At 43.7% G+C, this 27,599-nt stretch overlaps 2 protein-coding genes across 4 annotated transcripts in view; one reads left to right on the top strand and one right to left on the bottom strand.

Moving 5' to 3' along the window:
- Positions 1 to 128: 128 nt before the first annotated feature.
- On the top strand, positions 129 to 6,037 carry LOC130187598 (toll-like receptor 5). Its single transcript, XM_056405338.1, has 5 exons — positions 129 to 263; positions 1,303 to 1,362; positions 1,672 to 3,949; positions 4,367 to 4,455; positions 5,316 to 6,037. Exons 2-5 carry the CDS (start codon positions 1,315 to 1,317, stop codon positions 5,559 to 5,561), a joined length of 2,661 nt encoding a protein of 886 aa, XP_056261313.1. The 5' UTR covers positions 129 to 263; positions 1,303 to 1,314; the 3' UTR covers positions 5,562 to 6,037.
- A 4,297-nt stretch (positions 6,038 to 10,334) lies between these two features.
- The window catches only part of disp1 (dispatched homolog 1 (Drosophila)), a 79,712-nt gene continuing 62,447 nt past the window's right edge, over positions 10,335 to 27,599 (bottom strand). For all 3 annotated transcript variants that reach the window (XM_056405335.1, XM_056405336.1, XM_056405337.1), the window contains 8 exons: positions 18,818 to 18,847; positions 18,240 to 18,363; positions 17,867 to 17,994; positions 15,914 to 16,008; positions 15,136 to 15,233; positions 13,452 to 15,041; positions 12,958 to 13,221; positions 10,335 to 12,806 (listed from right to left, as the gene is read on the bottom strand). In XM_056405335.1, the coding sequence (XP_056261310.1) occupies positions 10,944 to 12,806; positions 12,958 to 13,221; positions 13,452 to 15,041; positions 15,136 to 15,233; positions 15,914 to 16,008; positions 17,867 to 17,994; positions 18,240 to 18,363; positions 18,818 to 18,847 (4,192 nt within the window). In that variant the 3' untranslated portion in view covers positions 10,335 to 10,943. The remainder of the gene's footprint in view (positions 12,807 to 12,957; positions 13,222 to 13,451; positions 15,042 to 15,135; positions 15,234 to 15,913; positions 16,009 to 17,866; positions 17,995 to 18,239; positions 18,364 to 18,817; positions 18,848 to 27,599) is intronic.

Below are 27,599 nucleotides of genomic sequence, written 5' to 3'. Positions count from 1 at the left end.
TGAGGAAAAAACGAGGACAAGTTGTCTTCGAAAGAGGAAGTAGATATTTGCTCATATGGGGAATTGTGACATTTCCTGTGTAGTCAGAGCGACAGAAAATACATGGCAGGTATGTTTCGCGATCAATGAGCAGATATTAATCAGTCGCAGTTTTCCAGATAAGTGCGCGAGTGCGTTCGTCTGCGAGGAGGAGGTGTTTTACCTTCCTCTTCCTACAGGAGAGACACTGAAGGTTTTTCCCAGTTTGCACAAGAACAACACGGGTAAGATTTCTCCCTTTATTACACATTTGACAAACTAATTGTAAGGAAGCTGTGGCCAAGAACATGTATGACTGACTCCCTGTATAAACTCGTAATTCAAAAAAAGAAAAAGAAAAAAGATTTAGGATGTTGACACGTCTGTTATTTCCGATTGTACCGGACAAATGCTGGTAAAAAAAAATAAATATAAATAGTGAATGTGTCAGCCTGCTCTTTATAAGTGTTAAACCCAAAGATTACTGGAAAGATTTCAGTACAACTCTTTGATAATTTAAGATAACTTGTTTTAAACGTGTGTATGATGCGAGGCAATATGAAGAGGCTTTCATGGTGATACAGGAGAGAAGTTATTAAGTCGAAGTACCGCCCTCTATTTATTATACATACACTATACTACTGATAATACACGCAACAGGGGTAAAGTATCAACTATTATAGCTGCAATGTAGAATTTATGTTTAGTTTTTTCTAAAAAAAAAAAAAATACAATAAAAAAACTAATTATAATTAATACACTAGGGGCAGTAATCTGATGTACCAAACTCTGATTTGGAGTTACAGGGCTTTGTCTTGCAACATATCTAGTTTCCTTTTTTTTTTCTTCTTTTTTTTTTAACATGTCAGTGTTGTTATTATTAAAGGAGCCCTCCCGAGATTTAGTGGGATATTGCACCTCCATGAAATTGCAGGGGGAAAAAAAAGAGTTCAAGATTCAGATCTTTGAGTTACACTTCAAAAACCCTGGATCCTACATTTCCCACAGTGCAACTTGCATGCATCCCTCAAGGGAAATTAACTAACCTAGCAAACATGCCAACTATTTGCGAGGAGCTTTATTATTGAAGCTGATATCAGGGGTGAATGGTTGTGTACTGAGCGGTGTGACTGCACCAGTGAACTGTGAACCTGCTAAAGCAAACAGTCTGACAGTTTCACCTTCTTCTGTCCTCACTAATATTTGCTCTGCTGAGCCAAAGCAACAACATCCCATCTGTTAATCTCTGCTCATTTTTGACTTTCTCTGTGGACGTCTTGATAGGTCGAGGACAGCATGAGGACGCCGGCTCTTCAGTTGGTTTTCATTGGTTTATACCTACAGGTAAGATCAAAACTGATCAGTTATTATTTGTTTTTCACAAACTGAACAATAGTCTGAGATGGACAAGAATGAAAGAAATTGTTCAATATTGTGGGAAATGTGCTCATTCAAATTCAAAATACACACATCCTCCTGCTTTGTGCAAAGCTAAGCTAACTGGCTGCTGGCTCCAGCACCATATTTGCTGTACAGGCATCAGAGTGGCATCTATCATCTCATCTAACTCTCAGCAAAATGTGAACAAGCGCATATCCCAAAATGAAGTGTAGAGTTCAGTTTACAGAGCTAATGTAATCTTCCGACCTGCAGGTAACCACATGCTACCCATCATGCACTTTATATGGCCTTGTAGCTTCTTGCACCTCACAGCGCCACTACTGGGTTCCTGCTTTGCCTCCCAACATCACCCACCTGTACCTGGACATGAACTACATCAGTGAGATCAACAGCACCTCGCTCAGAGACTACGTCCAGCTGCAGCAGTTAGATCTAGGAATGCAGAAAGTGCAGCTCGTCATAAGGAACAACGCTTTCCTCAGACAAAGAAAACTGACACGGTTGGTTCTAGGCCATAATATTGGTCTTCAGCTGGAGCCGAGGGCATTTGCAGGACTGTTTAATTTACAACACCTCTTTCTGGATTATTGCAATTTGAAAGACTCCATACTGGTGGAGAGCTATCTGCAGCCCCTTTTGTCCTTACAAATGCTCGACCTCTTTGGTAACAAAATAGAGAGACTCCAACCTGGACTGTTCTTCTCAAAGCTCACAAAGTTCACAAATTTAAACCTCAAATTGAATCGCATTAAAAGGTTATGTGAAGACGATCTTGTTGGTTTCAGGGGGAAACATTTCACACACCTGAACTTGCACTCCAACCACTTATATAAAATGTATGATGAAGAATACGACAGGGATAGTTGTGGGAACCCTTTCCAAGGGATGGCCTTTGGTACCCTCGACTTGTCCCTCAATAGGTTCAACGTGAACACATCGAGACAATTTTTCAAAGCAATAAAAGGGACTCCGATTTCTCATCTTATATTGTATGGACACATAGGCCAAGCCTTTTCATATAAGAACTTACCTGATCCAGATGAAAACACATACGAAGGCCTCGTGAACAGTGCAGTAGAAACTTTAGACCTCTCTAAAAACTCTATATTCGCTTTGAAGAAGGCTGTTTTTAGCCCCCTAAAGGTTGCAGTAATTATTGACATTTCCAAAAACAAAATCAATCAGATTCACACAAATGCCTTCAGTGGTCTTCAGGGAAATTTAAGGATGCTCAACCTGTCATCCAACCTGCTAGGAGAGATTCATTCTCAGACATTCACCAGCCTGACAGAGCTTAGGGTGTTGGATTTGTCTCACAATCACATTGGTGTGTTGGGGGACAAATCCTTCAGTGGTCTTCCCAAATTACGAGCCTTATATCTGACAGGAAACTCACTGCGAGACCTGGGTTTTCCTGCATCATTACCAAACTTAGAATATCTCTATTTGGCTGACAATAAGATGAAATCACTAAGACATATCAATGACTTGGCTATGAACAGCATCCATGTGGATGTTACAGAAAACAGATTTACAAACTTGGAGGATTTTTATTTCATAATGACTCATTTCAAGTATCTCCAGTATTTCTTCTACAGTGGCAACTTCGTCAAGTGGTGCACCCTAAATGGGAATATTACAGTACCCATTAATAATAGTTTGGAAGTGCTAGATCTTCATGACAGTTCCCTGCAGAGGATTTGGACGGAGGGGAAATGCCTTGACCTGTTTGATCATCTTAAGAATCTTATTGCGCTCAGTATAAGCTTGAACTCACTCACGACTCTCCCAGAAGGGATTTTCAGAGGTCTCAGCTCGATCATAGAGATGGACATCTCGTCTAATTACTTGACCTCTCTGCAGCGGGACGTCTTTCCAGATAGCCTGAAAAGACTTGACCTCTCAAACAACTTCCTAGCCTCCCCGGATCCTATGACGTTTCAGTCGCTCCTCTTCCTCAACCTGGCAGGAAATTGGTTTCACTGTGATTGCAATATAGAGAGCTTCCTGAAGTGGCTGAACAAGACGGACGTGACTTTCCTCAGCCCGATTAAGGAGTACACATGTGAGTTTCCAGCTGCTCTCCACGACGTCTCTCTGCTGGAGTACGCCAAGAGCATCAAACCGTGTGAAAAGGATGTCCAAGATCTTAAGTTTGCGCTCTTCATCTTCTCTGCCCTCCTTATCATCACTGTCATCATCAGCGGGATTGTTTACGCCCGTCTCCGAGGGCAGATATTCATCATCTACAAAAAGATCGTTGGCAGAGTTCTCAAGGGCCCAAAACAGACGCCTCCTGTGGAAGAGGTGCAGTACGACGCCTTCCTCTGCTTCAGCAACAGTGACTATCAGTGGGTGGAGGCCGCTTTGCTGAATAAACTCGACAACCAGTTTTCAGAGGAGAACATCTTCCACTGTTGTTTTGAGGCCAGAGACTTCCTGCCTGGTGAGGATCACCTTTCGAACATCAGAGATGCCATCTGGGGCAGCAGGAAGACCGTGTGTATCATCTCCAAAGAGTTTCTTAAAGGTACAGCTTTTTTTTTTTTTTTTTTTTTTTTTGAAGGTTTCACTACATCTGCTTAATTTTTGACTTTTTTTTCAAGGAATACTTCAACATTTTTGGAGATAAACTAATTCCCTTTTTTGTTAGATGATTATAGATTGATTGCACTTAGCTTATCTTAGCATAAAGACTGCAGGTTTTTGAATAGATTAAACAACCGATGACATGTTTCTTAGTGAGCAGTCTCCAGTTTTTATGCTAATCTAAGTTAACCTGCTGCTGCTGGCTGTGGCTTTGTCTTTAACAAACAGATGTGACAGTGGTGTCAGGCCTTTCATTAGGGTCCCACTCCCTTATCGTTCTTTTTTCTATTACGAAATTATTTACCAATTAAAAAATCATGGCACACACAAAAACTAACATGGGTGTGCCTCTTTCCAGATGGCTGGTGCTTGGAGGCGTTCACCTTGGCCCAGGGCCGGATGCTGGAGGAGCTGAAGAACGTCTTGATAATGCTGGTGGTAGGGAAGGTGTGTATTAGGCTGCTGAGACACTTTGCACTTAATTTATGGGATTTGCTGAAAGTCACTCTAAACATGCATTAACTGATTTTTCTTTTTTTGCCACTTGTACACATGACTGACATATTGTCCCCCCTATACATCGATTAGGTAAACGTGTTAGCAAACTGTCGCCTATTTACACACCCAGCAGATAATTAGCATTCGTTTGGAGAGGTGTTTCTGACCACATGACAAATCTAAATCCAACACTCATTCTGCTTTTAGTTCCAAGTTCAGAGACTAGAGCTCCTGAGGGACAGGCATTACTCTTTTATAAATAAATGGAGATTTTTGCCCGCTGCCAAAAATAACACTGATAAGAGCAGCGAGAGTGAAACAACACAGTAAAGCTTTGGACCAGAAAAACCAAAACAACGAGCTGAGACTCTTATTAGAACTGAGGTGAACTCCACAGTCACATGATAATTACCCCAGGGGTTGTCACTAGTTACGTGTTAGTTATGTGATACATTATTAATATAAAATCATTGTTTCCAGCTACTTTTAAGTAACTAAACACAATTTTTTGTTAAGTCTGAGAAGTACATGTGGATATAGGCACTAATCTTTCCATCTGCTATTGCCTGGTCTTTTATGCTGGGGAAGTTACTCCCTGTAGAGAACAAGTAGCACCAAACATCAGCTGGCAATGGGCAGTTCAGTGCCTACTTTTCACCAGTAGATGGCAGGCTTCATACAGACTTAGATTAACATTGCTTCACAAAACTGGTGCCATGCAATTTTTAGTGAATGAGAATAGAAAAAGATATTGGTTCTTCACCTTCCCTGCTAACTTTAATATCCTTTCTGATCAAATACAACCAAAGCTGGCTCCCTACCAGCTGATGAAGTACAACGCAATCAGGGCTTTCGCTCAGAAGAGAGAATACCTCACCTGGCCAGAGGACCCTCAGGACCTGGAGTGGTTTTATGAGCGACTGACCTCACAGATCCTCAAAGACACCAAGGTGAAAAAGATTGAAGAGGACAAACCTCAGCCTGCGGAGCCAAACAATCAACCTGAACATGAGGACAACATAAAGCTGGAGAACCTCAGAGAAATCGCCATGTGAACCACGATGCTGAAGTGGGAAGGTAGCAGGAGGAAGAAGCTCCAACACTCCATGACCCAATCACATGTACAGCACAAACAAACGATTGTTATTATGTTTTTTTGTTTTTTTTAATGTCAATTAAGTTTAATGAGTCTGATTAATCAAGTGTAATAACAGTTTAATTTTGGCCAGTTTGGTTTGTCAGCTGTTGACCTTCTGATCTCGATATTGTATGATGGTTGTTTGTTTGCAGAACTGTTTAATTTCTGTTCCTGTAAATTGTATTTAAAATCTCAAAATGACAAAACTCCTACCACAAAGTAATTTTTTTCAAATTGTTTGTTACAGTCAAAGACCCAGAAGTATTTATATTGACAATCATCAGCAACAGCCAGTAAGTCTTATTATATATGATTATCTCACAGATTTTCAAAATGATCATGTATTGTAAAAATTAAAACAAAATCTATAAAATAAATGTTGTTCTTCATGGAGTGGTGTCATTTGATTCCTGAGTAATTAACCTTAAACAAGAGGATAATACAGAATATATGTTAAACGCTTTGAGAAATTTATGCATATATATGTTTTACTTTCATGGTTGCATTAAAAATTTCCACAAAACCCCCGAAACATTCATGTGATTTTTGCCTTGGGTTTTGGTTCATCTAATCTAAACCTTAGTGTAAATGATTTTATTGATCATAATTGCAGCTGTAACATTTAGAAACTAGAAGGGCCCTCAGAGAGCGCGGGCCCCACCGAGGCCAGCGTAAAAAAAAACATACACCAGACTTCAGAGAAACAAAAAATCTGATTCATGATGAATGATCTGGATCTGCCCCAAAATTTAATCTGTTCTTCTCTGGTCCACCCCCCATCCCCCCACCGTGTTTAGTGTTAATCGGTTCAGTACTTTTTACAGAAAACAGAACCTCTTTGGTGAAGGTGAAACTCCTCTGGATTTTTATTTTCTACTTTCACCACTAGATGTCGTAAGCTGTCCGTGTCTTTACCGACTCTTCACGTCAGCCTTGAGTGATCGGTGAAAACCCCAGTGATAATTAGTGAGACTGTTTATAATTGCACTGGGTGTGTCACGTAATGACGCATTTTCATCTCAGCAGCAACTGCAAATGATATCATCTCCCACAGCACTTGGGTTTTGTTGGACTGTAAGATGAGAGTGAATCTGAGGTCAGTCAGTTTCCTTTCATTTGAACTGTGTGTCTGAAAACAGGAAGCTACTGGGCAGAGGAAAGCTTCCGTCCTGTTGGCCCCGGCCGCCTGCATCCTCCCAGCCTTTATGGGCCAGCTGTTCTGAACATTACAGCCTGTCTGCAGGCTCCTGCAGCTTATACACTGTGGACAGTCCATTAATCTGAACACGGTGCCGCATTAATATCTGTCCAGTCTGCTTTTCTTATGCACTTTTCTGGGATTTTTTGTTAGTGCCCCTAAAATATAGTAGCTATTGACTGAGAGAACTGAGGGCCCCAAAAAGTGTCTCAGTGTGTTATTTAACAAATGTGTATTTCTGATTTTAAAAAAATGATTTTTACTGTGCATATTTGTATGATACTGTTAATCAGACGTAGTCTCCTAACTCCAAACTGCAAGCTACATAATTCAACAGCTCAAACTCAATAATTCGCCAAATTCACTCATTGAATATTCTTTAAACAAAAGCGTTTAATCAAGTCAACCAGCCACATTTTAATGGGCTGAATATTATTGTGTTGCTGTAACGTAGTAAAAGAAAAGACGAGGGCTACAGTTAAGCCGACTGTGGATTCAGACGATCTAAAGATCATAAGAAAAGGATCTGGTTTTAGATTAGAGCCAAAGACTTCAGAGGCAAAAGCAACAGCCACAGGAATATAGCACAGTGTTTGGGAGGAATAGATTAACTAAGAATTAATATGCAAAGATGTTTTCCTCCTACTCTGTTGGTTATATAATCTTCAGCTGCAAAGACAAGAATATTTTTCAGTGGTTTTTACTGATTTATTAAAATGTTTTCAATCAGAGGTGAAGGTTGCACTGATGAGAAGTCACCCTCTGTTTTCTAATTTCCATACCAAGATACCTGCGTTTTTTTCAGTGTAATATTGAACGAAAATTTCTGGAGCAGAAAGGTGAGAAAAGAATTCATGTTTAAGATAAAAAAATAATAATCAGCTCCTCCACTGATCTGAAAAGAAAGAAGGAAAACCTGTTTCACTTCCATAAATCTGGCCCAGTCCAGCGGCTCCACCAAAATCTAATTTGAAAAGTGGAAGCAAATGTTTACCTTGTAAACAAGCTCTCCAGCTCTGCGGGCTCTTCACAGTTATTTCAGGCCTGCAGAATATACTTAGAACAGACACACATGCTTCTGAGATTCTCCCCTTGCAGGGAAATGTAATAAACCCAGCCCCATGGCCATAGTTAATATTTGACCTCTGTTTAAGCAAATATAATTACTGGGATGCTCACGCAAGCCTGAGTAGAGATCCTCCGGGGGGAAGTGGACTCGTCTTCACTGCAGTGATTGAGCGGAGGAGCAGAGTAAAGGCAGGGGGATCTGAGGCCGAGGGGAACACAAGTCTGAGCTGTACGAGCCAAAATAAGATCTTTCCTTCAACACAGAAGCATCAAACGATCCCACTGTGGGCGGTTTACTTATGTAATGTGTTTTATACGACTTGTTTGTTTGTGGAAGTTTGTTTTTTTTTTGGTTAACAGGGTGTGACGGGGTTAAGAGGGAAAAAAAAAAAGAAGCACAGTGGTACTTTTCCTCCCTTCTCTGACACCATCCACATGTTCCAACTGCTATTCTGAGCCAAGACGTATGGTGGAAACTAGCTTTTCACTTTGAAACTAACGTCTTGTGATGATGTTGATCGTGTTTCCGCAGAAGTGCCCCTCCGCAAACCACAATGTGAGAAGTGTCTGGGACGCAAGACGCAACATGAAACAGTAAATTTGAGATTTCGATAGTGAGAGGGGGGAGACTGCTGCTGAAATTCCACATCAAAAGACGATCATGATCTCTGGAGGATCTCACTCTGAATAACAGTAACAAGGAGCCAAAAAGAGATAATGAACTCAAGCTTCATGGTGTCCCAGTGTGAAAACCCCAGCTCTAACCCAGTGTGGAGCTTACCAGTAACCCACTGGGAGCAGATCGGCCTTCACATTCCTCACTGGAGGACAGACGGGGGGCAGAGAGACGACAGGAGGGGATGATGACTGCTTCTTTTCCCAACGAACCTCTGAGGAAACAGGTGTTTTCTGCACTTTGGTTGGAATAGATTTAGTAGCAGAAAGAAAAAAAAGATGGAGAAAATGAAGGTGAAGGAAAGAGGAATGGAGAAAAAAAAAAAAAGGAGGGATATCATGTCTCCCATCTAGAGAGAATTCAATCAGGGACAGTTTTGATTTGCCGTGTGCTCCTCGGTGGTGCTTGCTGCAGGAAAGCAGGAAAGAAAATAACCATTTGCAACTATTGAAGTAGCTGCTGACTAAATTACTTAAACTCCAGTTGCACCAGTGGAGCTCCACAGGTTGAGGACTGGTCATAATGGGCCACTACGAAGTGAATTAAACCTGCAGTAACTGATTTTTGTCCACATGGGGGCAGTGGAAATAAGCTATCAACCTGTTAGCATACGGTTATCTATTCACAGTCATTTAAAGTCATGTGTCTAGTCACTTTAAGATGAAAGATTAAAGTCAAATAATGACTCTTCTTTTAGCCTTGTTTCATGAGTCTGCAGAGGATCTGGCACTTTAGCTTCTCTGAAACCAGCAAAATTTGGCTTTTTAAAGCAGAGAGAGAGGAAGAGAGCCACATTAGTAAAGTTGTGCGCCCGAAAACCAAAACAATGAGCTGAAAGACACTAAAACTCAGTACAGTTGTGCAGAGCTGCAGACTCAGGGGATAATTCTCAGTAGGAGATTCTTCGCCACGAGCCAACATTAGTAATTTGATCCATTGTTTCTGCAAAAATATTAATTACAGCTGCTTTAAAACAAAACATGAAAAGGCTCAGTTCTCCTTTAATCACACAATCGCTTGGAAAACGCTCACAGACAAACCACAGCCATAAATAGGTCTTGTTTGAATGTGCAAACAGGAAGAACATTCAGCAGATTTTGTTCCAATGTTGCCCAGGAAATATTACAAAAGAGTAACTCATTGAAAATATATATTTGTTAGACAAGCAAAAACCACTGCTAATGGCAGCTGGGCTGTTTTCTTAGCGCTTTGTGCCAGAGTGTTGTCTCCCTGTAATTAAGGCTGTCTGCCTCAGCAGGCCTTAAAGCTCAGAGCACTTCTTTCACTTACATGTATTAAGCCTCACAGCACATAGGTTTTTTCTGCGGCCTGTCTCGAAAGAAAAATTTTACGATCAGCTTTTGATGCAATTCCCAAACTTCAACAGTTCCTGAGCAGAAATCCTGTTGATGTACTTTGACTGATGGGCTTGAGAAGATGAGATCTGTATCGCACCTAGTAATAAAATCTAATCCATTATTCTTGTGTAAATCAAGTCTACATGAGCCCTGAGAGCAGGCAGCCCGGCCCAGTTTAAATCCAGTCAACGACCTCAGGCCAGATGTAACAGATAGCACTGAAGGCGCCAGCAGTTACGAGACAATGAAACAGGTGTAGCACTGTTATGATTAAAGATATACCCTCCTTCTTCGAGAGGAGCCTGATCTCATTTTATGGTCTGTGTGTATGTGTGTGTGTGTGTGCGTGTGTGTATCAGGAGGAGCAGACAATGGCAGACAGCAGGACAATAGTGATAAAAAAAGACATTTTAATCATACAGTACATCTTTTATCTGAGGCGTGTGGCGACTTGAACACAAGAGCACACTGAGAATTCAACACTAGCTCCCACAAATACAAAAAAGTGTCAGGCAACAACTTTTTTTTATTTTTTTATCAGCTTGTAAAATGTGGCACATTTTAAGTTTTTATTAAGTTGATGTGATCATATCCGACGACATATATTTATAACTACACACAATATCACAATATTTACTGTACGATTTCCTGTCGGTGCAAATGGCTGCTGTACATTTAACACTTAACGTTTGCAAGATTTCATGGAGATGTCTGTGTGAACAATGAAATAGCTTCATCAATAGTGTGTTTCATGTAAAATCAAACAAATAATCTGGCATGTGAAGAACTGGTGAGTACGAAAAGAAAAATGTAAACAGAATATATTTAGTGGGTCCGTGCGGTTTTATGAAACACACTGAGGCACTTGGTCAGCAAACACATCCCAAACACTGTTTAATTGCACGGAAACATCGAGTGAGTCATTCCTTTTTTCTTTTTTTTTTTTTGGATATTTGCTTTTTGTTCTGGACTGAGTTTTATTAAAATATCAATTTATCATCAACATAAGCTTTCAGAAGAAGGATTAGTGTTTATTGCAATAGGAGGCACGCTGGTTTCACTTTTTGGCACGTTAAACTCTGAAGCTGAATTGCACTTCACTTTCAATGTCCTGTTAAAACAGTACAGCTTCTTTGGAGAGGCGGAGGACGCCCGCTCACTTTTGGAGGTCCGCTTGCACTTTTTGACACTTTGCTCCCGTGTGACGGGAATACTTTCGAGCTTCTCCTGGTTGCCAGGGATTTTACAACAAGCATCCATTTGCGTTGCTGTTTCTGTGGTCGTGGCGGATACATGGTTATCACCACAACAATGGGCTCTGTCCCTCGCCTTCTGTCTCTCATGACAGGTAGTGTGTGACGAGCCCAGTGAGGGGGAGGGGCACCGAGTGTGAGGTTGTGCCGGGGCCGAGTTGCTGATATTTTGGCTACTATCGAGACTTGATTGACTCATTTCAGGTCTATGATCTTCCTCTGAGCCAGAGACTGGACCTGGACCTGGACCTGGACCTGGACCTGGACCGGGACCTGGAGCTGGGCCCGTGTCCCGGTTTGAAGGTGAGGTTGTGGATCTCTGTTCTCTGGCTGAACCAGCCTGCAGGTTTGCAGTATGGACGCAGTACTTCCTGAGATGGCAGCTGTGTGCAGGTCCCTGCCGGGGGGCCACTCTTCCCTGGGAACAGTGGTGGAAATGGGCGGGGGGACAGTGGATGTAGTGCATACGGCACTCCATGTGTGTGTAGACTGGGTCCAGGTTTGAAGATAAGAGGGAAGTACTCTGTTTGCACGGTGTGTTTCCTGAGTGAGGAAAGAGCTGAGGGGTGGGAGGACAGGAAGTAGAGTCCTGGGGAGGCTGAGCGCAGGAGTGGGGGGTCCACTGCTGAGGCAGGTGAGGAGGAGGGGGGTCCCCGCAGGTGCAGTTAGTGTTTTGAGAGTACTGGCACCTGGACGGTGTGCTCAGTGTGGCTACGAGCCCGTTCTCAGGACCGGCTCTGCCGGGCTCGGCTTTGCTTTTATAATGGATGTGTGAATAGGGGGCTGCGTGGTGGTGGGGGGGGATTCCATTATAAAGCTGAGTACAAACCTCGTGCTCCTCTCGAGGTTTCTCTTCAGCTTTCTGACTTGATGCCAGTGGCTCTAACTCATAGTGCTCCACCTGCCCGCCCCTGCCGTCCAGCTGGTACTTCGCCTGCCCAGAGCCTTTCCCTTGAGAGGAGGGGTGTGTGGCTGTGGCCTCGGAGAACGCCTGGCACTGCAGCTTTTTGGGCAGAGGAATCTGGCCGCAGGTTCCCTGGGGTCCCAGGCAGCGGCACATGCACTGAAAGAAGAAGGTAGCGAAGGCCCAGCTGATGCACATGATCAGCATCATGAACGTGCCCAGCTGGGTGTAGGCTAACACGGTTGAGGGCATCATCATGGCCCCGGCAACAAAGGTGGTCAGTGCTGCCATAGCGATCGCAGAGCCCATGCGGCTGAGGGAGAAAATCACCTTCCCCTCGCGGTCGGGCTCTGGAGCGAGCCGGTACGCCACGCCATAGTGGACGGCGAAGTCCACGGACAGACCCACGGCCACAGAGATGGTGACGGACTCCAAGACGTTCAGCTCCCAGCCCAGAAGCACCAGGGAGCCGACGGTGACGAATATGGTCCCGGCAATCGACAGGATGGCGTACAGGCTGATGATGACGTTCCAGGTGGTCAGGAGCATGACACTGAAAGCCACAGCCACTGACAGCGCCATGGCAACCAGAGTGCCATCCGACAGGCTGTCCTGAAGGTCGTAAAACTCCAGGTTGCTGACAAACCAGCCGTGACTCAGGCCTGCGGGGGCGTAGCGCAGCTCCTCCGTGATCCAGTCGTCCACCTGAAAACAGAATCGCAATCGTTAAAAGTCGGGAGAATTAAAGCAGGAACAAAACTCACCCTGTAAGTAAAGCAAAACCAAAAACACTCTCAGCCAGCACAACTAATGGGGAGACAATTTAACATGAAATATGAAATACTTTGCGCCCTACCTCGAGGTAGAACTGGTACATCTTCTCATAGGCCAGTGTGAAGAGATAGGTACTCTGGAACTCTAAAACTATGGCTCTGATGGTGTCATTGATATCGAATCGAGGTCCAGGGGTCTTGCTGTCCAGATGGTAGTTAGTGCTCCGATCCAGCTCCATGATAGCTCTCTTGATGCACAGCTCAAACACATCAGGCCTGTAGGGGAAGGTGGACTGACTGCAGCAGGGGTAGACGGAGCCCTCGCCGCAATCCTGGTTGTCCATCCACTGTTAAAATCAGGTAAAAAGAAGTTGATTACATCCAGTGACACTTAAATATTAAAGTTGGCTCTATTTAATGACACTTTTCAAATGCGTTTTAAAGAAATTCAGACATTAAAATAAAGTGTAAATTTGTTTTCCTGTTCAGTCACGTTTTATACTGGATAGAATCAGTAAGAAGTCCTTCAGTATCCACTAAAACACACACCATCACTTTAATACTCATGGACTCTGACCTGTTTGAACGTCTCGATGAAGCAGCTGGTGAAGTCCTGCTCCTCCGACTGAAAGACAAAACTCTGGTTCCTCAGCTTCTGGCAGAAGCTGAGGATCCACAGCTGAGACGCTGGACTGGAAATGTTGAAGCTTGTATCCAGCATCAGCTTTCCCTTGTTTTTGGGGTTCAGTGGGTCGCCGTTATCCAGAGGCGTCACGCCCCAGATGATCGTTATTGGCATGTGGAGGTCCTCGCCGTGGTGAACCCTCTCGAACATGAAGAGCTTCTTGTACTCTGCGTCGTAGCGCTCGAACGGGTGAGAGGATCGGAACACCTGGAACTCCGCCAGCTCCAGAGACGGGAGCTTCATCTTTGGATTGACGCACACCACGTAGGCTCCGCCCACTGTGATGGCGAGGAACCAGAAGAGCCAGAGGTAGCGCAGCTTGATGACAATGCAGGGTAGCACCTTCTCAAAGAAGATCCTGGACGCCTCAGAGACGGTAAACAGGCATTTGCTGGCCTTCTGACACAGACCCGCCCAGAACGTCCGCGTGCAGTAACCTCTCTGCTGGTGTGGAGGCTTGGAGCAGGTGAACATGTTAGGCAGGTAGCGTTCATGCAGCACCACCACCGCCGGGAGCCACGTCACCATGAGAATATAGTTGACCAGAATGGCGGTCCCAGCGTAGACGCCGAAACAGCGTATGGCGGTGATGTTGCTGACGTAGTTGGCGTAAAAAGCTGCGGCGGTGGTGAAGCTGGTGACGAACATAGACAGGGCAGCGTGTTGCAGCGTCACACTGACCGTCTCTGACAGCTCAGCGTGGGGTTTATCAAACTTAGTGTAGTTCCACACATCGCAAAGCACGAAGGCGTCATCCGCACCGATGCCGACCAGGATGATGAGCGCCGTGAGGTTCATGAAGGGGAAGAACTCAAAGTTGAAGACCATTCGGTAGAGAAAGTAAGACACAATCAGCGAGCTGATGATGGCTATTATTGTCATGAGCGTGATGAAGACCGAGCGCGTGTACACACACATGACCAGCAGGACGATCACTATGGCTATGGCGGGGTACACCGTGTCCGTGAGGAGGTAGTCCTGAAAGAGGTCGTGTTTGATGCCGAACTCGATCCCTGTGACGGTGGTGACGCCGTCTGACGAGTTCCAGTTCTCAAAATTGTCCAAGTAAATGTTCATCATGGACTCTCCTTTCTCCGTGGGGGAGAAGAGCATGCTGTACTTCAGCACAGGCGGAGGAAACTCCAGGCTCTTGGGACTGAGGAAGTCCTTGTCCACCAGGAAGTGAAGGATTTGGTAGACGGCGTTGTACTTGGTGCACTTGCGGGGAACACTGGCACACTTCAGCTGGTCTTTCCGGCGCAGGGTCATGTCCCAGCAGTCGGGCCCCAGTGTGCCGTTGTGGTAGTACTTGGCACACGAGCGCAGGATCTTGAGCGTGTGCGACACGTCGCGCTCGGTGATCTTCTGGCAGGACGACCTGTTGGTGAGGACGGCAATGTAGTTACCGAGTGTCCAGCTGGGGCAACAGGAGGCGTCATTGGTGCGCTGACAAAGACTCCAGTAGTCACGGTGGGAACGCACCTGTGGACGGAGACAAATCATCATCACACAGGAAGGATCACAAAGAGCAGAAAAAGTCTTGATGACTGAGGTTTGTCCTGTTCCACATACGCACCCTTGTGTTGTCCAGATTGCACATTGACTTGATGGCCTGAATACTCCAGAGGTTCTTCCCCTCAGCTGATGCGAACACCAGTCGAGAGTAACTGTCACCTGCAGAAAGAAAAAAAAGTTTTATTACTTAAAGTAGAAAACAAGATTCCCTGAAATAATAAAAGTTGGGAGATATGAGGCAAAGACATTTATACCATCAGTGCGGCGAAGAACCGGCGGCTGAAAACAGGTTCATACTAATGTGACTTATTTTTGGTGGATTGTGTATTTTTCAATCTCTTCTTATTTCCAATCAAAGTACACGACCTATTAAAAGATTAGCTGCTACTTGCCTGTTTTCCCTTTATGCTAGTTTCTACAATTTCTATTATACTGAGATTAATTGAAGATTAAAACTCCGATACAACGTGTAGACTGCTCTCCACCCGGGAATGGTGGTTGCTAGGAAACCTAATCCTCTGACCTGAACGTCTATCGCTCCACCTTACTTTGTGCACTGGCTCGAGATGATGTTATTTATTGTACAAATGGAAAGACTGTGCGTGCAGAAGCCAAATAAAACGACAGATTTGAGAGAATATGGACGCCTTCTCCCCACGCCGGTCGTGTACCTGGCAGCAAGTAGTCAAGTAAATTATCTTATTATCTTATCCCGCTCATGGGACACAAACACTGCAATCATATTTTGACAGATGGCTTATTTATGGTTTGTTATCTTTTTCACTTCAGTTTTCCCCATCATCTGGTTTAAGTTGTCTGTGTATGATTCAGAAGCTTACCTGGCACGTCACAGAAAAACTCTTTACTGAAGTCCCACTCCGCTTGCCGTTTGTCTCTGTCAAAGTGGTCTTCGGGCCACCTGGGCTCTTGGTGACTGCAAAAACAATAAAGTTTGGCACATTGAACAAAACTTGAATGTGTGGTTTTATTAAAATCAGCCACAAGAGTGACATTTAAAAAGCTGGATGTGTGGGGAAGAGATTGGTTACTGCTTCTTAATGAATCCTTACTGTGCTACAAATATTTAAAGTCTATTTTTGTTTTTTCTTACATTGTTGGAATATATTTTAGATAAATTCAATTATGTTAAAGATGAAAATACCCCCCTTAGAAAGTGGTAAAGGCCACAGCTACTAATCCAAACCCAGGAAGAGGCTGTTTGGTGAATTATGAAATCATGCAAACAGTGAACAGAGACGTTGCTGTGTCCGAGGCTGCAGAGTCAGCATGATACTAAATGAAGGAAGCAGATTTGATGCTCGGTGATGAAATAAGCAGCAGTAATTATTGCTCCCTCCAAAACCAGAAGAATGGTTCTCTACAGTACGGGGGATACTCCGGTCATTATTATAATAATCATAATACTGGCTGTGATTGAGCGTGGAAGGCTGATTGTGTCTCTGGAGCGTGTGCACTGTATGTGTTGTATATGATATGGCAATAGTTAAGTAGTGTAGTGTCTACATGCCAGTGTTTCAAGTGAGGATTATGCTTCAGCCTTCCTGTGTGTGTCACATCCTCAGCTACAAACAGGAAGGCAGAGCAATCAGGTGGCTGTCAGACGGAGACTGAGGGGGTTGACAGACAGAGGGGATGAGGCAGGGAGGCTTGCTGACAGCAGCAGAGGCCTCTTGTGCGCCGTGCACATATAAGTAGACAATTACATCTGCAGACAGACATGTGGAGCGAGACAGGGAGGAAGACAAAGACAGACACAGACACAGCAGGGGAGGAGATGAGAGAGAGAGAGAGAGAGAGAGAGAGAGAGAGAGAGGAAGGTCTGGGCTGCAGCTGAAAGGATCCATTTTCTAATCAGCCGAGTGGAGCTGCAATTTTTAGAAGTTCTAATCTTAGCCACGAGGATAAAATCTGATTCAGAGGGCTGTGACCTCACTGCGATGTCAACGTCATTCATCCGAGACAACCGCTATGATATCAGTGAGACAAAGCGAACAATTAAAAGCCGAACACTCAAAGACAAAAACAACAAAAAATATTCTGGCATCAATAATGGTTGTGCTTAATTAGGTTGGCTAATTAGCTCCGGCAAAAGGGGGTCACCATCTGCATACTTGATTTAGCATAGGTTTAATGCTGGATGCTCTTCCTGACGCAGCCTGGGTTCGAGGGACAACCAGAGCCATGGCTCCCCTGGTCGCTTCTGCTTAATTATACTTGCTTAAATAAAAGGAAAAATCAAATATATGCAACAGCTTTGGAGCAGAGAATAAAAAGGTGGAGAGCGCAACAGAGTCATAGAGAAGTAAACACGCAAAGACCTGCTCTTGATTAGTGAACTCACGCCCACCGACAGGAGACAGACGATGACCTTGTGGATGGACAGATCTCTGCATCGCTCCCCTTTTCTTTCAGGAGGGGATTCAGACCTTTCATCGTGTCTGTCAACAGTATCCTTCAACTCCTCCGGCCCCCTCCTCCCCTCTCACCCATCTAATACCCTCCCTCCCCCTCCACCTCCACCTCCACCTCTGTCTCCCACCCTCATCCCGCAGTCTTCAGTGGGAGATGTGAAAGTTTGAGTTGGCACGAGGAGACTATTATTAAATAACCAGATATTAAAAATCAGATGTTTGGTACAAAACTCTTCCACGAATAAAAAATAATATTGTACTCTCCTGGACTCTCTGTCTCTGTCTGTCTTTTTTAAAACGAATAAAGAATTTAAAGGAACCATAGCGTGTGGATAGTGTAAGGGATGTGTGTGAAGTTACTTTTTCGCCTGCTCGTCAGCATATTTGAAAGGGTAGTTGGCCAGTGTGGCTTTGTAGCCTGTGTTCTTCACCATGTTGTTCCATGTGACCAGTCGCTGGCCAATGGCTGTTCCCCGCGGCTCAAAACCCTTTGGGGAGGAGAGAGAAGGACACAGGTTATTAATGAATCTTCAGTATAAACGATGCAAATTCACCATTTTAGTATTCAACTTGAAAATTACATAGAGAAGAAATTCATAAATAATCTCCCTGTTAACTCGACCACACATCCTCAGTATGTCACATCATGAACCAGGCTGGTTATTTGGAAGCTTTGTGTTGACAAATGATGACATTTATCCAGAAAAGAGAGCATCATGGGTATTGTACTCACCAGCAGCGGGTCAGAGAAATCAGGGAGGTCGGGCACCAGGACGCCCACTAGGGCACACACCACAATGAGCACTGTGCACACCCCCAGCACCACCACCGGCCAATCAGCTATCAGCTCAGCATAGCTGGAACAAGACGGAGACTTAAAGTTAGTGAAAATAACGATAGAAAGGAGACATGAGAAGATCTTTCTTGATAAGCTGTAGTGTCAGCGGCAGTCTCAGGTTTTGTCTCAGTCTCCATCTCTTTGTAAAAGATGACATACGTGAGATTTTGCAACCCCCAAACCTCTGTGACAGCCTGAAAAAGTCTTAATCTTCTATTAAACAGTCTCCTGGATTAGAGTGAAGACAGCAGCATTTACTGTTCTGTAATGGAGACATGAGAAGATCTAAACTGCTGGTTAACAAAGGCCAGGTACACAGAGAGACACACAACTCTCATCGATAACGCTCATGACTCACTACTGAGGAATGATAGCTCCACAGGAGCAGTGATGGATGGATGACAGGAATAAAGGGAGGAGGAGGAGTAGGAGAGAGATTTTGCTATCCAGAATCTGTTTTTGGCAGGTCTTACCTTTTCGGGAATCGAAAGGGCCTTGCGGGGCTGAAAAACAAAAAGAGGGAGATAAATCAGGTTTATATTTTCAAGTCAAAGCAGAAGCCAATCGAAAACAGATTCCTGAGCATGAGTGGACATCTTTCCTTCATGATCTGCTGGATTTCTTTATCCAACTGTAGCAGCACACACCTTGGGTACTGGACCACTGCAAACATTAAAACTGACGTGGCTGTCAAAGCCACTTTCCACTGAACTTATCATAACAGTCTTTGCAAATTCCTTTCAGATGTGACAGACAGTCTTTCTTCTGGTTCTAATAAACATGAGCCACACACAGACAACCTATGACACACGCAAGAAATAAACATTAACAGCACGATGGATGTCGGCTTCGAACTGAAATAAAGCCCCAAATGCTTCCAGTAAGTGTTAAACAGCATTTTTTTATTCTGAAGCTAAACCTATGAGACGACATGAGCAAGAGATCTATCTGGACTTCTCGTTAGCTCCTCCTGGGAGCGATGGGGTAGCGTCCGGTATGCCGTGAGCAAGCGAACGCCCCGGGTGGAGGCAAGAAAAGAAGGGAAGAGGAGGAAGTAGGAGAATCAGATATGGCTGTGTGATCACAGCAGGGTTGCAGGAGATAAATAACACAGGCTACAAGGGTCGGGGAGGGGGGGAAACAGACGAGTGTGTGTGAGTGGAGGGTGACAAAAAAGTAGATAATATTCTTCAAGCTGTGGGAGCGGGTCGTCCAATACTCAGATAGACGGTGCTTTGATTCCCGGCTCGTCCACTCCGCATTTCAAAGTGTCCTTGGGCAAGATACCGAACCGCAAATGTGTGAATGTGTGTGTCTGGTAGAAACGTGTTATATGTGTGGGAGAAAGCACTGTATATGTGTGAATGTGGCGTCCATTGTAAAGTGCTTTGACTGGTTGATAAGACTAGATAAGTGCTACATAAGTGCAGCACATTTACCATTTGCAATCTAGACTGTTACAATATGAAACATTAACTTGAAAGGAGAAATGATCATCTGTGATATTTCAAGCAGCAAATACCATAATGGCTCTTTGTTTTGGCTGTTATCTCGTGACTAAATTAATCATGAGATGAGGTGCTAAACAGTCCTCGACCTTGATGCTCAGTGTAGGTATTTTCAGAGGCAGAGGTTTTAAAGTTGATTAGTAGAGGGGAGAGTTGAGTCTCCACTGTGACGCCATTAATAACCAGCACAGACAAAGGGCAGAGGGAGCAGATGGACCACTCCAATTTTCAGACAAACCTCATTTGTAAAGATAAATGTTCTGCTTTAATAGCCTTAAATAAAGGCTAAAAGCTTTTTTTTGAATCTCAGTAAATCAAAGTCTGTATCATCACATCATTATCATCACCCAAAATGGCACCACAGAACAGGAAGTGAGGGTCGAGGTCGCTCTCTGCCACAGCCAATTAGGTCATTAGCACTCTGGACATTTGCACTGTGATTTAAGCAATCTGTCCAGAGGGGTCTGTCCACAGAGGTTGTTGTATTTTGGCCTGTTTTTCCGTCAAAGTCTTTTGGAATGTTATAATTAGTGGAAATGGGAAGCACAAACTAACGGGAGGTATTGGAAAGGAATTTTACTCCACGGGGGCGTGTTGTAGGAAGGCAGTAAATCCCTTTTAAAGATTCACTGGACACATTAACATGACAGCCAGATGTCAAGTGGCACAGGTTTAGAGCGCAGTCTCAAAATACAAGTGCACACAAAAAACACACACACACACACACACACACGCACACACACACACACACACGCAAAGTAGGCATGAGTTTTCCAACTCTGGAGATGCATATGGGAAATATATTTAAGTGTGTTTTTTTAATTATAGATTAGAATCATGCTTTTTTTGGACTTTAGCTTTGGGAGACTTATTCATGCTCTTAAGCATTGAATTATTCATGATTTCTGAAATTACTGTGTTTTTGTGGGCGGACTTTTAAAGTGACCTTTACCCCGGTTTAAACCAACAATGCCTAATGAAAACCACATTTCCCCTGCCCTTCTTTGAACTAGTAGCCAAGGGAAAACTCTGTATTGCTAATGTAATTCTTTTCACTGTGCTCTGTCTCTTGGCTTTCCATGTATGGCCAGGAACTGCAGACCTCGGGACAGAGATATGGCCCAAAAATGGAGGAGCCGAGTTATTGGAAATAGTTGGAAAGGATTCATAAAAGTGCTTTAAGGCGTATCTATTTGTCTGCTTAAAGTCTGTTCTGAATTTTGGTCTGCGGCGCTCTAATCTGCACGCATTTAAGCCAATTGGAAAGATGCGGAGCATACCTGAGTCGGCCATTTGGCTCCAGAAATTTAAACGACAAAGATGAGGCAGTTCAAGAATCCATCAAGTCAACTGCAATAATTTATCCTGCCATCATAAAACTCAGGTGACCTTTTCGTAGCAATTTCAGGCGATGATTTCAAGATTTAACAAGCGGGAGATCAATCTCTGTTCCTGAGACTTTTATTTCGGCCTCAATCTGAAGTCTATAAAAAGGAAGCGAGGACACAACACCATCACACCTTGTGCACATTACAAAAATAAATGAAAGGGGTAAAGAAAACGGCAGGTGGTGGTGTGGCTGACGGTTAGCACCAGAGAGACCTCGTGTTGACTGATGATCACAGAGGCTCTAAATTCAGCAGGATGACAACCCACAGCGTCAGGTTTCCTCCCTGACTCTGATCACTTCTACTCATGACAGCTCTAAAGCAAACTTAAAATGCAGACACACACTCTCTATCCAACTTTCTCCCCCCCTCTCTCTATCTGTCTTCCCACTCCTCTCTCTTCCTTTCCTTGGCTCCTGCCTTCTCTCATATTACCCTCCGCTCCCGGCCCAGAGTAACCTTTCAGTGTTATTCTATTTACCAGAGGGAGAATGTTTCTGGATCACTGGGCTAATTAATAAGGTAAACACAGACCACCAGCCGCTCACTCAGCACTGTGCTGACAGAGGAGAGAAACACAGCAGCAGTTGGGGGCTGAGTGTGATTGAGAGTAAACCATGTGTACAAGTGTGTCTGTTTAAACGCCGAACAAGCTGCGCAATTTTGGGGGACGAAAGTTGACGTTCGTGAGCGAAACGTGGTGAAATCTACTAAATGGCGGTTGAACATCGCACCGTGAGAGATGTACAGCGATGACTTCCATCCAGAGCCACGGTACAGCAGTAGCATCGTCCGATGACGTCTAAAGACAAAACGGTTTATAGATCATTTTTTGGCCAGACTTGACGACTGGGTGAAAAACCCTGCTCGCATAGAGAGGTGTGAGTCCATGAATCAAACACCACACACACTTTTGCACAGTCTCCTCTTGAAGGATTTCATTGTGTCGCACTCGCTTGTACACCATTAAAGTGACATTAAATAGTCAGCGTTTCCCCTACACAGTTTCTACTTAGGCAGCCGGCCCAGGTAGATAAAATCACTCGGTCTTTCATTACAACACCTTTTTATTTTTTTCACTCTTTCTTGAACACACTCCCGTCCGAGTGCATGCGCTGCAGTAACTGAGTGTGGACTAGAGGGTTCTCTATGTGCAGCTGCCTAGGTAGCCTCTGTTTAGGGAACATCTGTAAATTGCAGCATCTATCAATAGTCTGCATGTGAGGTGTTGAGGGAACATCTGTAAATTGTATAATCGGCAAAGAGTCTGAGTCTACATGTGAGGTGTTCAGGGGAAATCTTTAAATTGTAGCATCTACCAGTAGTCTGCATGTAAGGCGTTAAGGGAACATCTGTAAATTGAAGCTACAGAAAATAACCCGGGTTTCACTCTCCACCTCTAAACTGTATGAGTCCCTACATGCACATCGGTCACACGCTCCACTTCCCATCACCGCAAGTACATTTCTCAGCCGGCTGGAAACACTGGCAGTAGCAGAAATCTAGTAGAGAAGTTCAAAACTTGAATACTTTCACACCTCCGCACATCTGGCCGATCAAAGCGTGAAATGGGTATAAATGTTGGGACTGTCAGTTTTGGAAAGTTACCAAAATTGTGAGACGCAGCTCCTCCAGTTGTGGAGTTGGAAAGGTGTCTGGGAGGGGGTGTGAGACAAGGTTCGAGAATACAACAAGCACTTTGTTCGAGCATGCTAAAGCATTTTGCTACAAAAGCCAACTTGTGTCTAAATCTTAACAGAACTAGACACTTGGCACCAACTTTTCTAAAACAGAGCTGGAACTCTAGCAAAGAAGAAAACCTTTAGGTACCACTTCCATTATTGCTTTTTGTTGTACTTATTTTCTGCTTGCATTTTTTTTTGTTTATTCACATTGTAGTGCTATGATTAACCAGGTCTTCATCACACTATCTGAAATATAACAAGGAGATGTGTGAAACTATATCCCTGAGAGATCAGTCTGTAAATGTGTGAAGGGGATGCGACACCTTGTACGTACACAGCATAGTAGTAGTCATAGCAACAGCAGGAAATGTTCGTCTAAATTCATTCTGTCATTCTATCTTCCTAAGTCAATATTTTGGTGCTTGAACAACAACAAAAAAAAACCCAAAACGTACACCTGAGTAAATGTAAATGTGACCATACTTGCCCATGAATGTGCATGTGTGTGTTATTGAACATGAGTGTATATATCTGTGCCAGGTGGGGGGGTGGCTGGGGTGGTGAGGGTTAACCTTCAACAGATGGGTGGATAAATATTTCATGACCAAGGCCTTCATGTCTGAGCAAGAGCAATTAGTGTCAACCGTCAGGCTGCTGGGTCTGCCTTGCCCTGATTAGTGCCTCGCTGGAACGCTACACACAATTAGAGGCTCGACCTAGCCGTGAAATAGGCCCAGGCTACCGGCGCTCCAATCCAGATGACATCATGAGACTAGTTAGGCAGAAAAACACCGTGCGCTGTGCCTGATAAGTAGTTGCGTGTGTGTGTATATTTACACAGAGTCTCTTATGGCTAAAGCAGAATACTGAGAGGAATATTAACAATCCCCCAAAGTGAGGCTGTGTGTACGGTAGGATGACATTAATACGACTGTAAATATTAAATAGACCCATAGGGGGTGGAGGATAAAACTACATCAGAGCTAATGGTTTGTGGAATAGAAGCAGTTTAATAAATAAACTTAATGTTTGAATGAGAAGTGTTAAAGTTTGAGTATATGTATATGTAAACGATATAATCTAAATAGGGCTGAAGCTAAAGTAGCTAATGTATCAGCGTTTAAAGTAACATGGGACAAGTGAGTTTTGTCTTTCATAAAAGCCTGTAAATGAATTAAGATGAAGCGATAGTTAGCAGAGACGTGTTACTGTAAACAGCTAGTAAAATTCAACAGTGTAAACACTTTTATAGCTGTAACTCAACAGACAAGAGAAACAGCCAACAAGAGTGTCCAAAGAAGTGCTATAAAGTGGACACTTAGTGTATCCAAAAGGCTTCCAATGTTTTCCCCAACACACTTCTCCACACCGTTCTCACCTCAAGTATGCGACAGATGGAAATATATGAGAAACAGTTTTCTCAGGAATCGATTGTTAAGACCACTATTGGGATCAGTGTTGATAATAAGTTACAGCGAACCGCGACGTTCTGAGGCACGTCAAGCTCCAGCAGTAACACGGTGTGATTCACAGGGCATCACGTTTCTAACAGGCTTCCAATAAACATTGGATCAGGCCTGTGCTGTTTAAACACAGAGTTTAAATGGAGGTCAGCTGGGGACTCTCTCTCCTCTCATTATCACATGGGGGGGAAACACAACTGGACACAACCAGACACATGTTTGTGTGGAAAAAAGTGTATTAACTGTTAAAACAGTGGAAATTCTGTTCTGTCATGTGTAAATTTGGGTAGATTTTTATATATTAGTCATGTCTGGATGTTGCATGTTACGCCTTCAGTGGTATGAATGTTGTCAAGTTTCACAGCGGAAAACAAATATCCTTTTTACACCAAAATTAGCAAGTATAAACAAGTTTTTTTTTAAACGCGGGTAAACCTGCTAAATGAAAAGGCGATTAACACCTTTTACACTACCTGTCGAGTTCGTCTTTCTGTTCCACACACAAACTGCAAGGAGCAATGTCATCACATGCAGTTATAGAGCACACACACAAAAGGCACGAGGGAGACAGAGAGAGCCGTTAGCCACGGTGCAGACTCTCGTCCTCGTGTGTGAGCTCCTGTATGTGTCGGAGCCTCAACGTGAGATGCTTCAATCGATGATTGTGTATTTTAGAAACGTACTTCGGGGCTGCGGCTCACTCTCTTTCATCCCCGGTGTGCAGTGTAGCTGCTGTGCTTCTGGTTTAACAGCGCCGTGCTGGACAGGTGACAGGTGTCTACGGTGTGTGTGTGTGTGTGTGTGTGTGTGTGTGTGTGTGTGCTCTGAAAAATCCCCAGATGTTGTGTCTACATCACTGCCGACTGGAGCCAGAGCCAATAAATACCTGCTTAATTTATTATTTTAAAATGAATCTATTAATTGTTTGAAAAAAAATATCCATGACAAAAATAGAAGAAGAAGAAGAAAAAAAAAGAGGAAACCTGCACAAATAAGAAGCTGAAACTAAGGAATGCGTGGCCTTTTCTGGTTGCACCTGCCTTTCCCCTGAATTCTTGGGAGGTGAAATACGGCCGCGCACAAATTCCTCAGGTACAGGCAGGACTTGAGCAGTATAGCCAATAGTTACAAGCTGTCAGTCAGCGTGACGTCTTTATTAGGGCTGTTCCACGTCTCATCTTTATGACTTAAAGGGGGGGAGTCACCTGGTACAGGGTCAGGATCCTGTGCTTTTAAAATCCATAGTTATAACAATTTATGTGATTAGTACAACTTTCTACATCAGTCAGTAATTGGGGGAGGAGAGTATCGGCAGGAATCTGTTCCAGATGAACGTATGAATGTGCCTGGACCGACCTTACGCTGCATGGCTGAGTATAACTGTAAGCAAGCCAACTTTACGTGGGCATGTGTGGTCAGCGAGAGCAGCAGGCTTTCCTCCAAGACCTCCAGAGGTGGAACCAATGGTTCACACCTGCCGCTCCACCAAACACCCTTTATCTTCTGGTTAGTACGGCTTGCTTGAGAAAGACACGTATAACGGACGTGCACAGCGATGGACACGGAGCAGGACTTTTGAAAAGAAAAACCAAAACGTTTCTGGCTCAGACCACAGCGCAGAGCCTCACGTCTCCAGATACAAAGCCCATTTATTTGAGACGGTGTATTCCCCCTTTTTAAAGCCAAGGCTCCGTGTTAAAACAAGATGAGTCATTAAATTAAAAGGGTTTGTGTAAACCGAGTGCTTCACCATGAATAAAAGACCAAGGTACGTGTTGAGGCAAAGACGGCATTTCTAATTCGAGAGACAATTTAGCCAGTGATCTGTCCCAAGTCTTACCCATACATTAACATGTGGGCAGCAAAACCATAATGTTTTTATAAACAGGTGAGAGACACATGGCAATGAACCCTGTGGATAAAAAAAAGGGCATGACTCCTTCCTGGCACGGCCAATACAAACTACGTCAAAGCTAAAAATCGTCACTTTAACCTCAAAGTCACAGTCATTCTTTCATTTGAAATAAATCATATTGAAGCCAAAATAATAAACACATTACTGTCAAAATACTTGTGGATTTCATTGCCATAAATTCCCTCCAATGTCTAATTCCCGGATCCTGTGCTGACATATGATCTCAGCCTGTAGCTTCACTGTGTTTCTTTGATGTCATTCAGTAGCAGACGAAGTAGAGAAAGAAAAAGGGCGATGTCAATTTTCTTTTTTTATAGAAGGTCCATTTTTCACTCTGCACCACTATTCTTACTCCATTATTACCTCATCGCACCGCACCATCAATCTATTTCCCTCTGTGCTTTTGTTGTCGTAGCTTTGTCTGACAGTGGGCCATGTGAGGACACGATAGCTGCAGGGTCACTGTTTCTTCTCTTTCCCTTTCTCGGGCACGCCCTTAATGTGCTAGCATTTTTTTTTTCCACTGATTTTTTTTTTTCCTCTTATTTTTCCCCCTTTTCTGCTTTTTGAGTTGTTTGTCTGCTGATCTAAGGACACCTGGTGTAGCTGACAGTTGCTCCGGCCTCAGTTATCTATAGTAGCTTAAACAAACATTAACCGTATCTAATAAAGGAGGAAATAAAACAAAGATGGTTATTTTGACCAAGACGATTTCAGTAAACCTGCCGATAGCTGAGGCCCTGAGGCCGGCAGCCTTAATGATGATGCCCGAGTCAAAACCTGTCCTCCCTACTCCCTCAGAGAGAGAGAGAGAGAGTGTGTGTGTGTGTGTGTGTGTGTGTGTGTGTGTGTGTGTGTGTGTGTGTGTGTGTGTGTGTGTAAGGAAGGGAGTGCACTGGGGGCGGAGGGGTTTGGAAAATTCCAAGTAGAAGTTCACAAAGTGCAGCAGAGGAAATACAAGTACAGAATAAATAGTGGCTCATAAGAAACTTGTTGTTTATCTAAAAAAATTCTTAGGTTCTGTTAGTGTCAAACAAACATTAATATGAATGTGATGGTGTAAATACACAAATATATATAAACTATATATACCTTAAAACTCACCAACAGCTTCAAGTATTGCTGCCTTATCAACCTGTCAATAAACTAAGCTAAAAAATGAAAATGGAGGAGGGAACTCGGATAGTCGCGGCTCCGAAGCATCCAGCAGTTTGATGAAATGTTCTAGGTTCTTCATCAAGTGCTGAAGACTCACGGGCGAGTCACCAAAGTAACGTAGTGGAGTCCCCAGGAACG

This window comes from Seriola aureovittata, chromosome 19, assembly GCF_021018895.1.
Source record: "Seriola aureovittata isolate HTS-2021-v1 ecotype China chromosome 19, ASM2101889v1, whole genome shotgun sequence".
Classification (NCBI taxonomy): Eukaryota; Metazoa; Chordata; class Actinopteri; order Carangiformes; family Carangidae; genus Seriola; species Seriola aureovittata.
The sequence above is the reverse complement of the archived record's forward strand: the minus strand, read 5'-3'. Positions and strand labels throughout refer to the sequence as shown.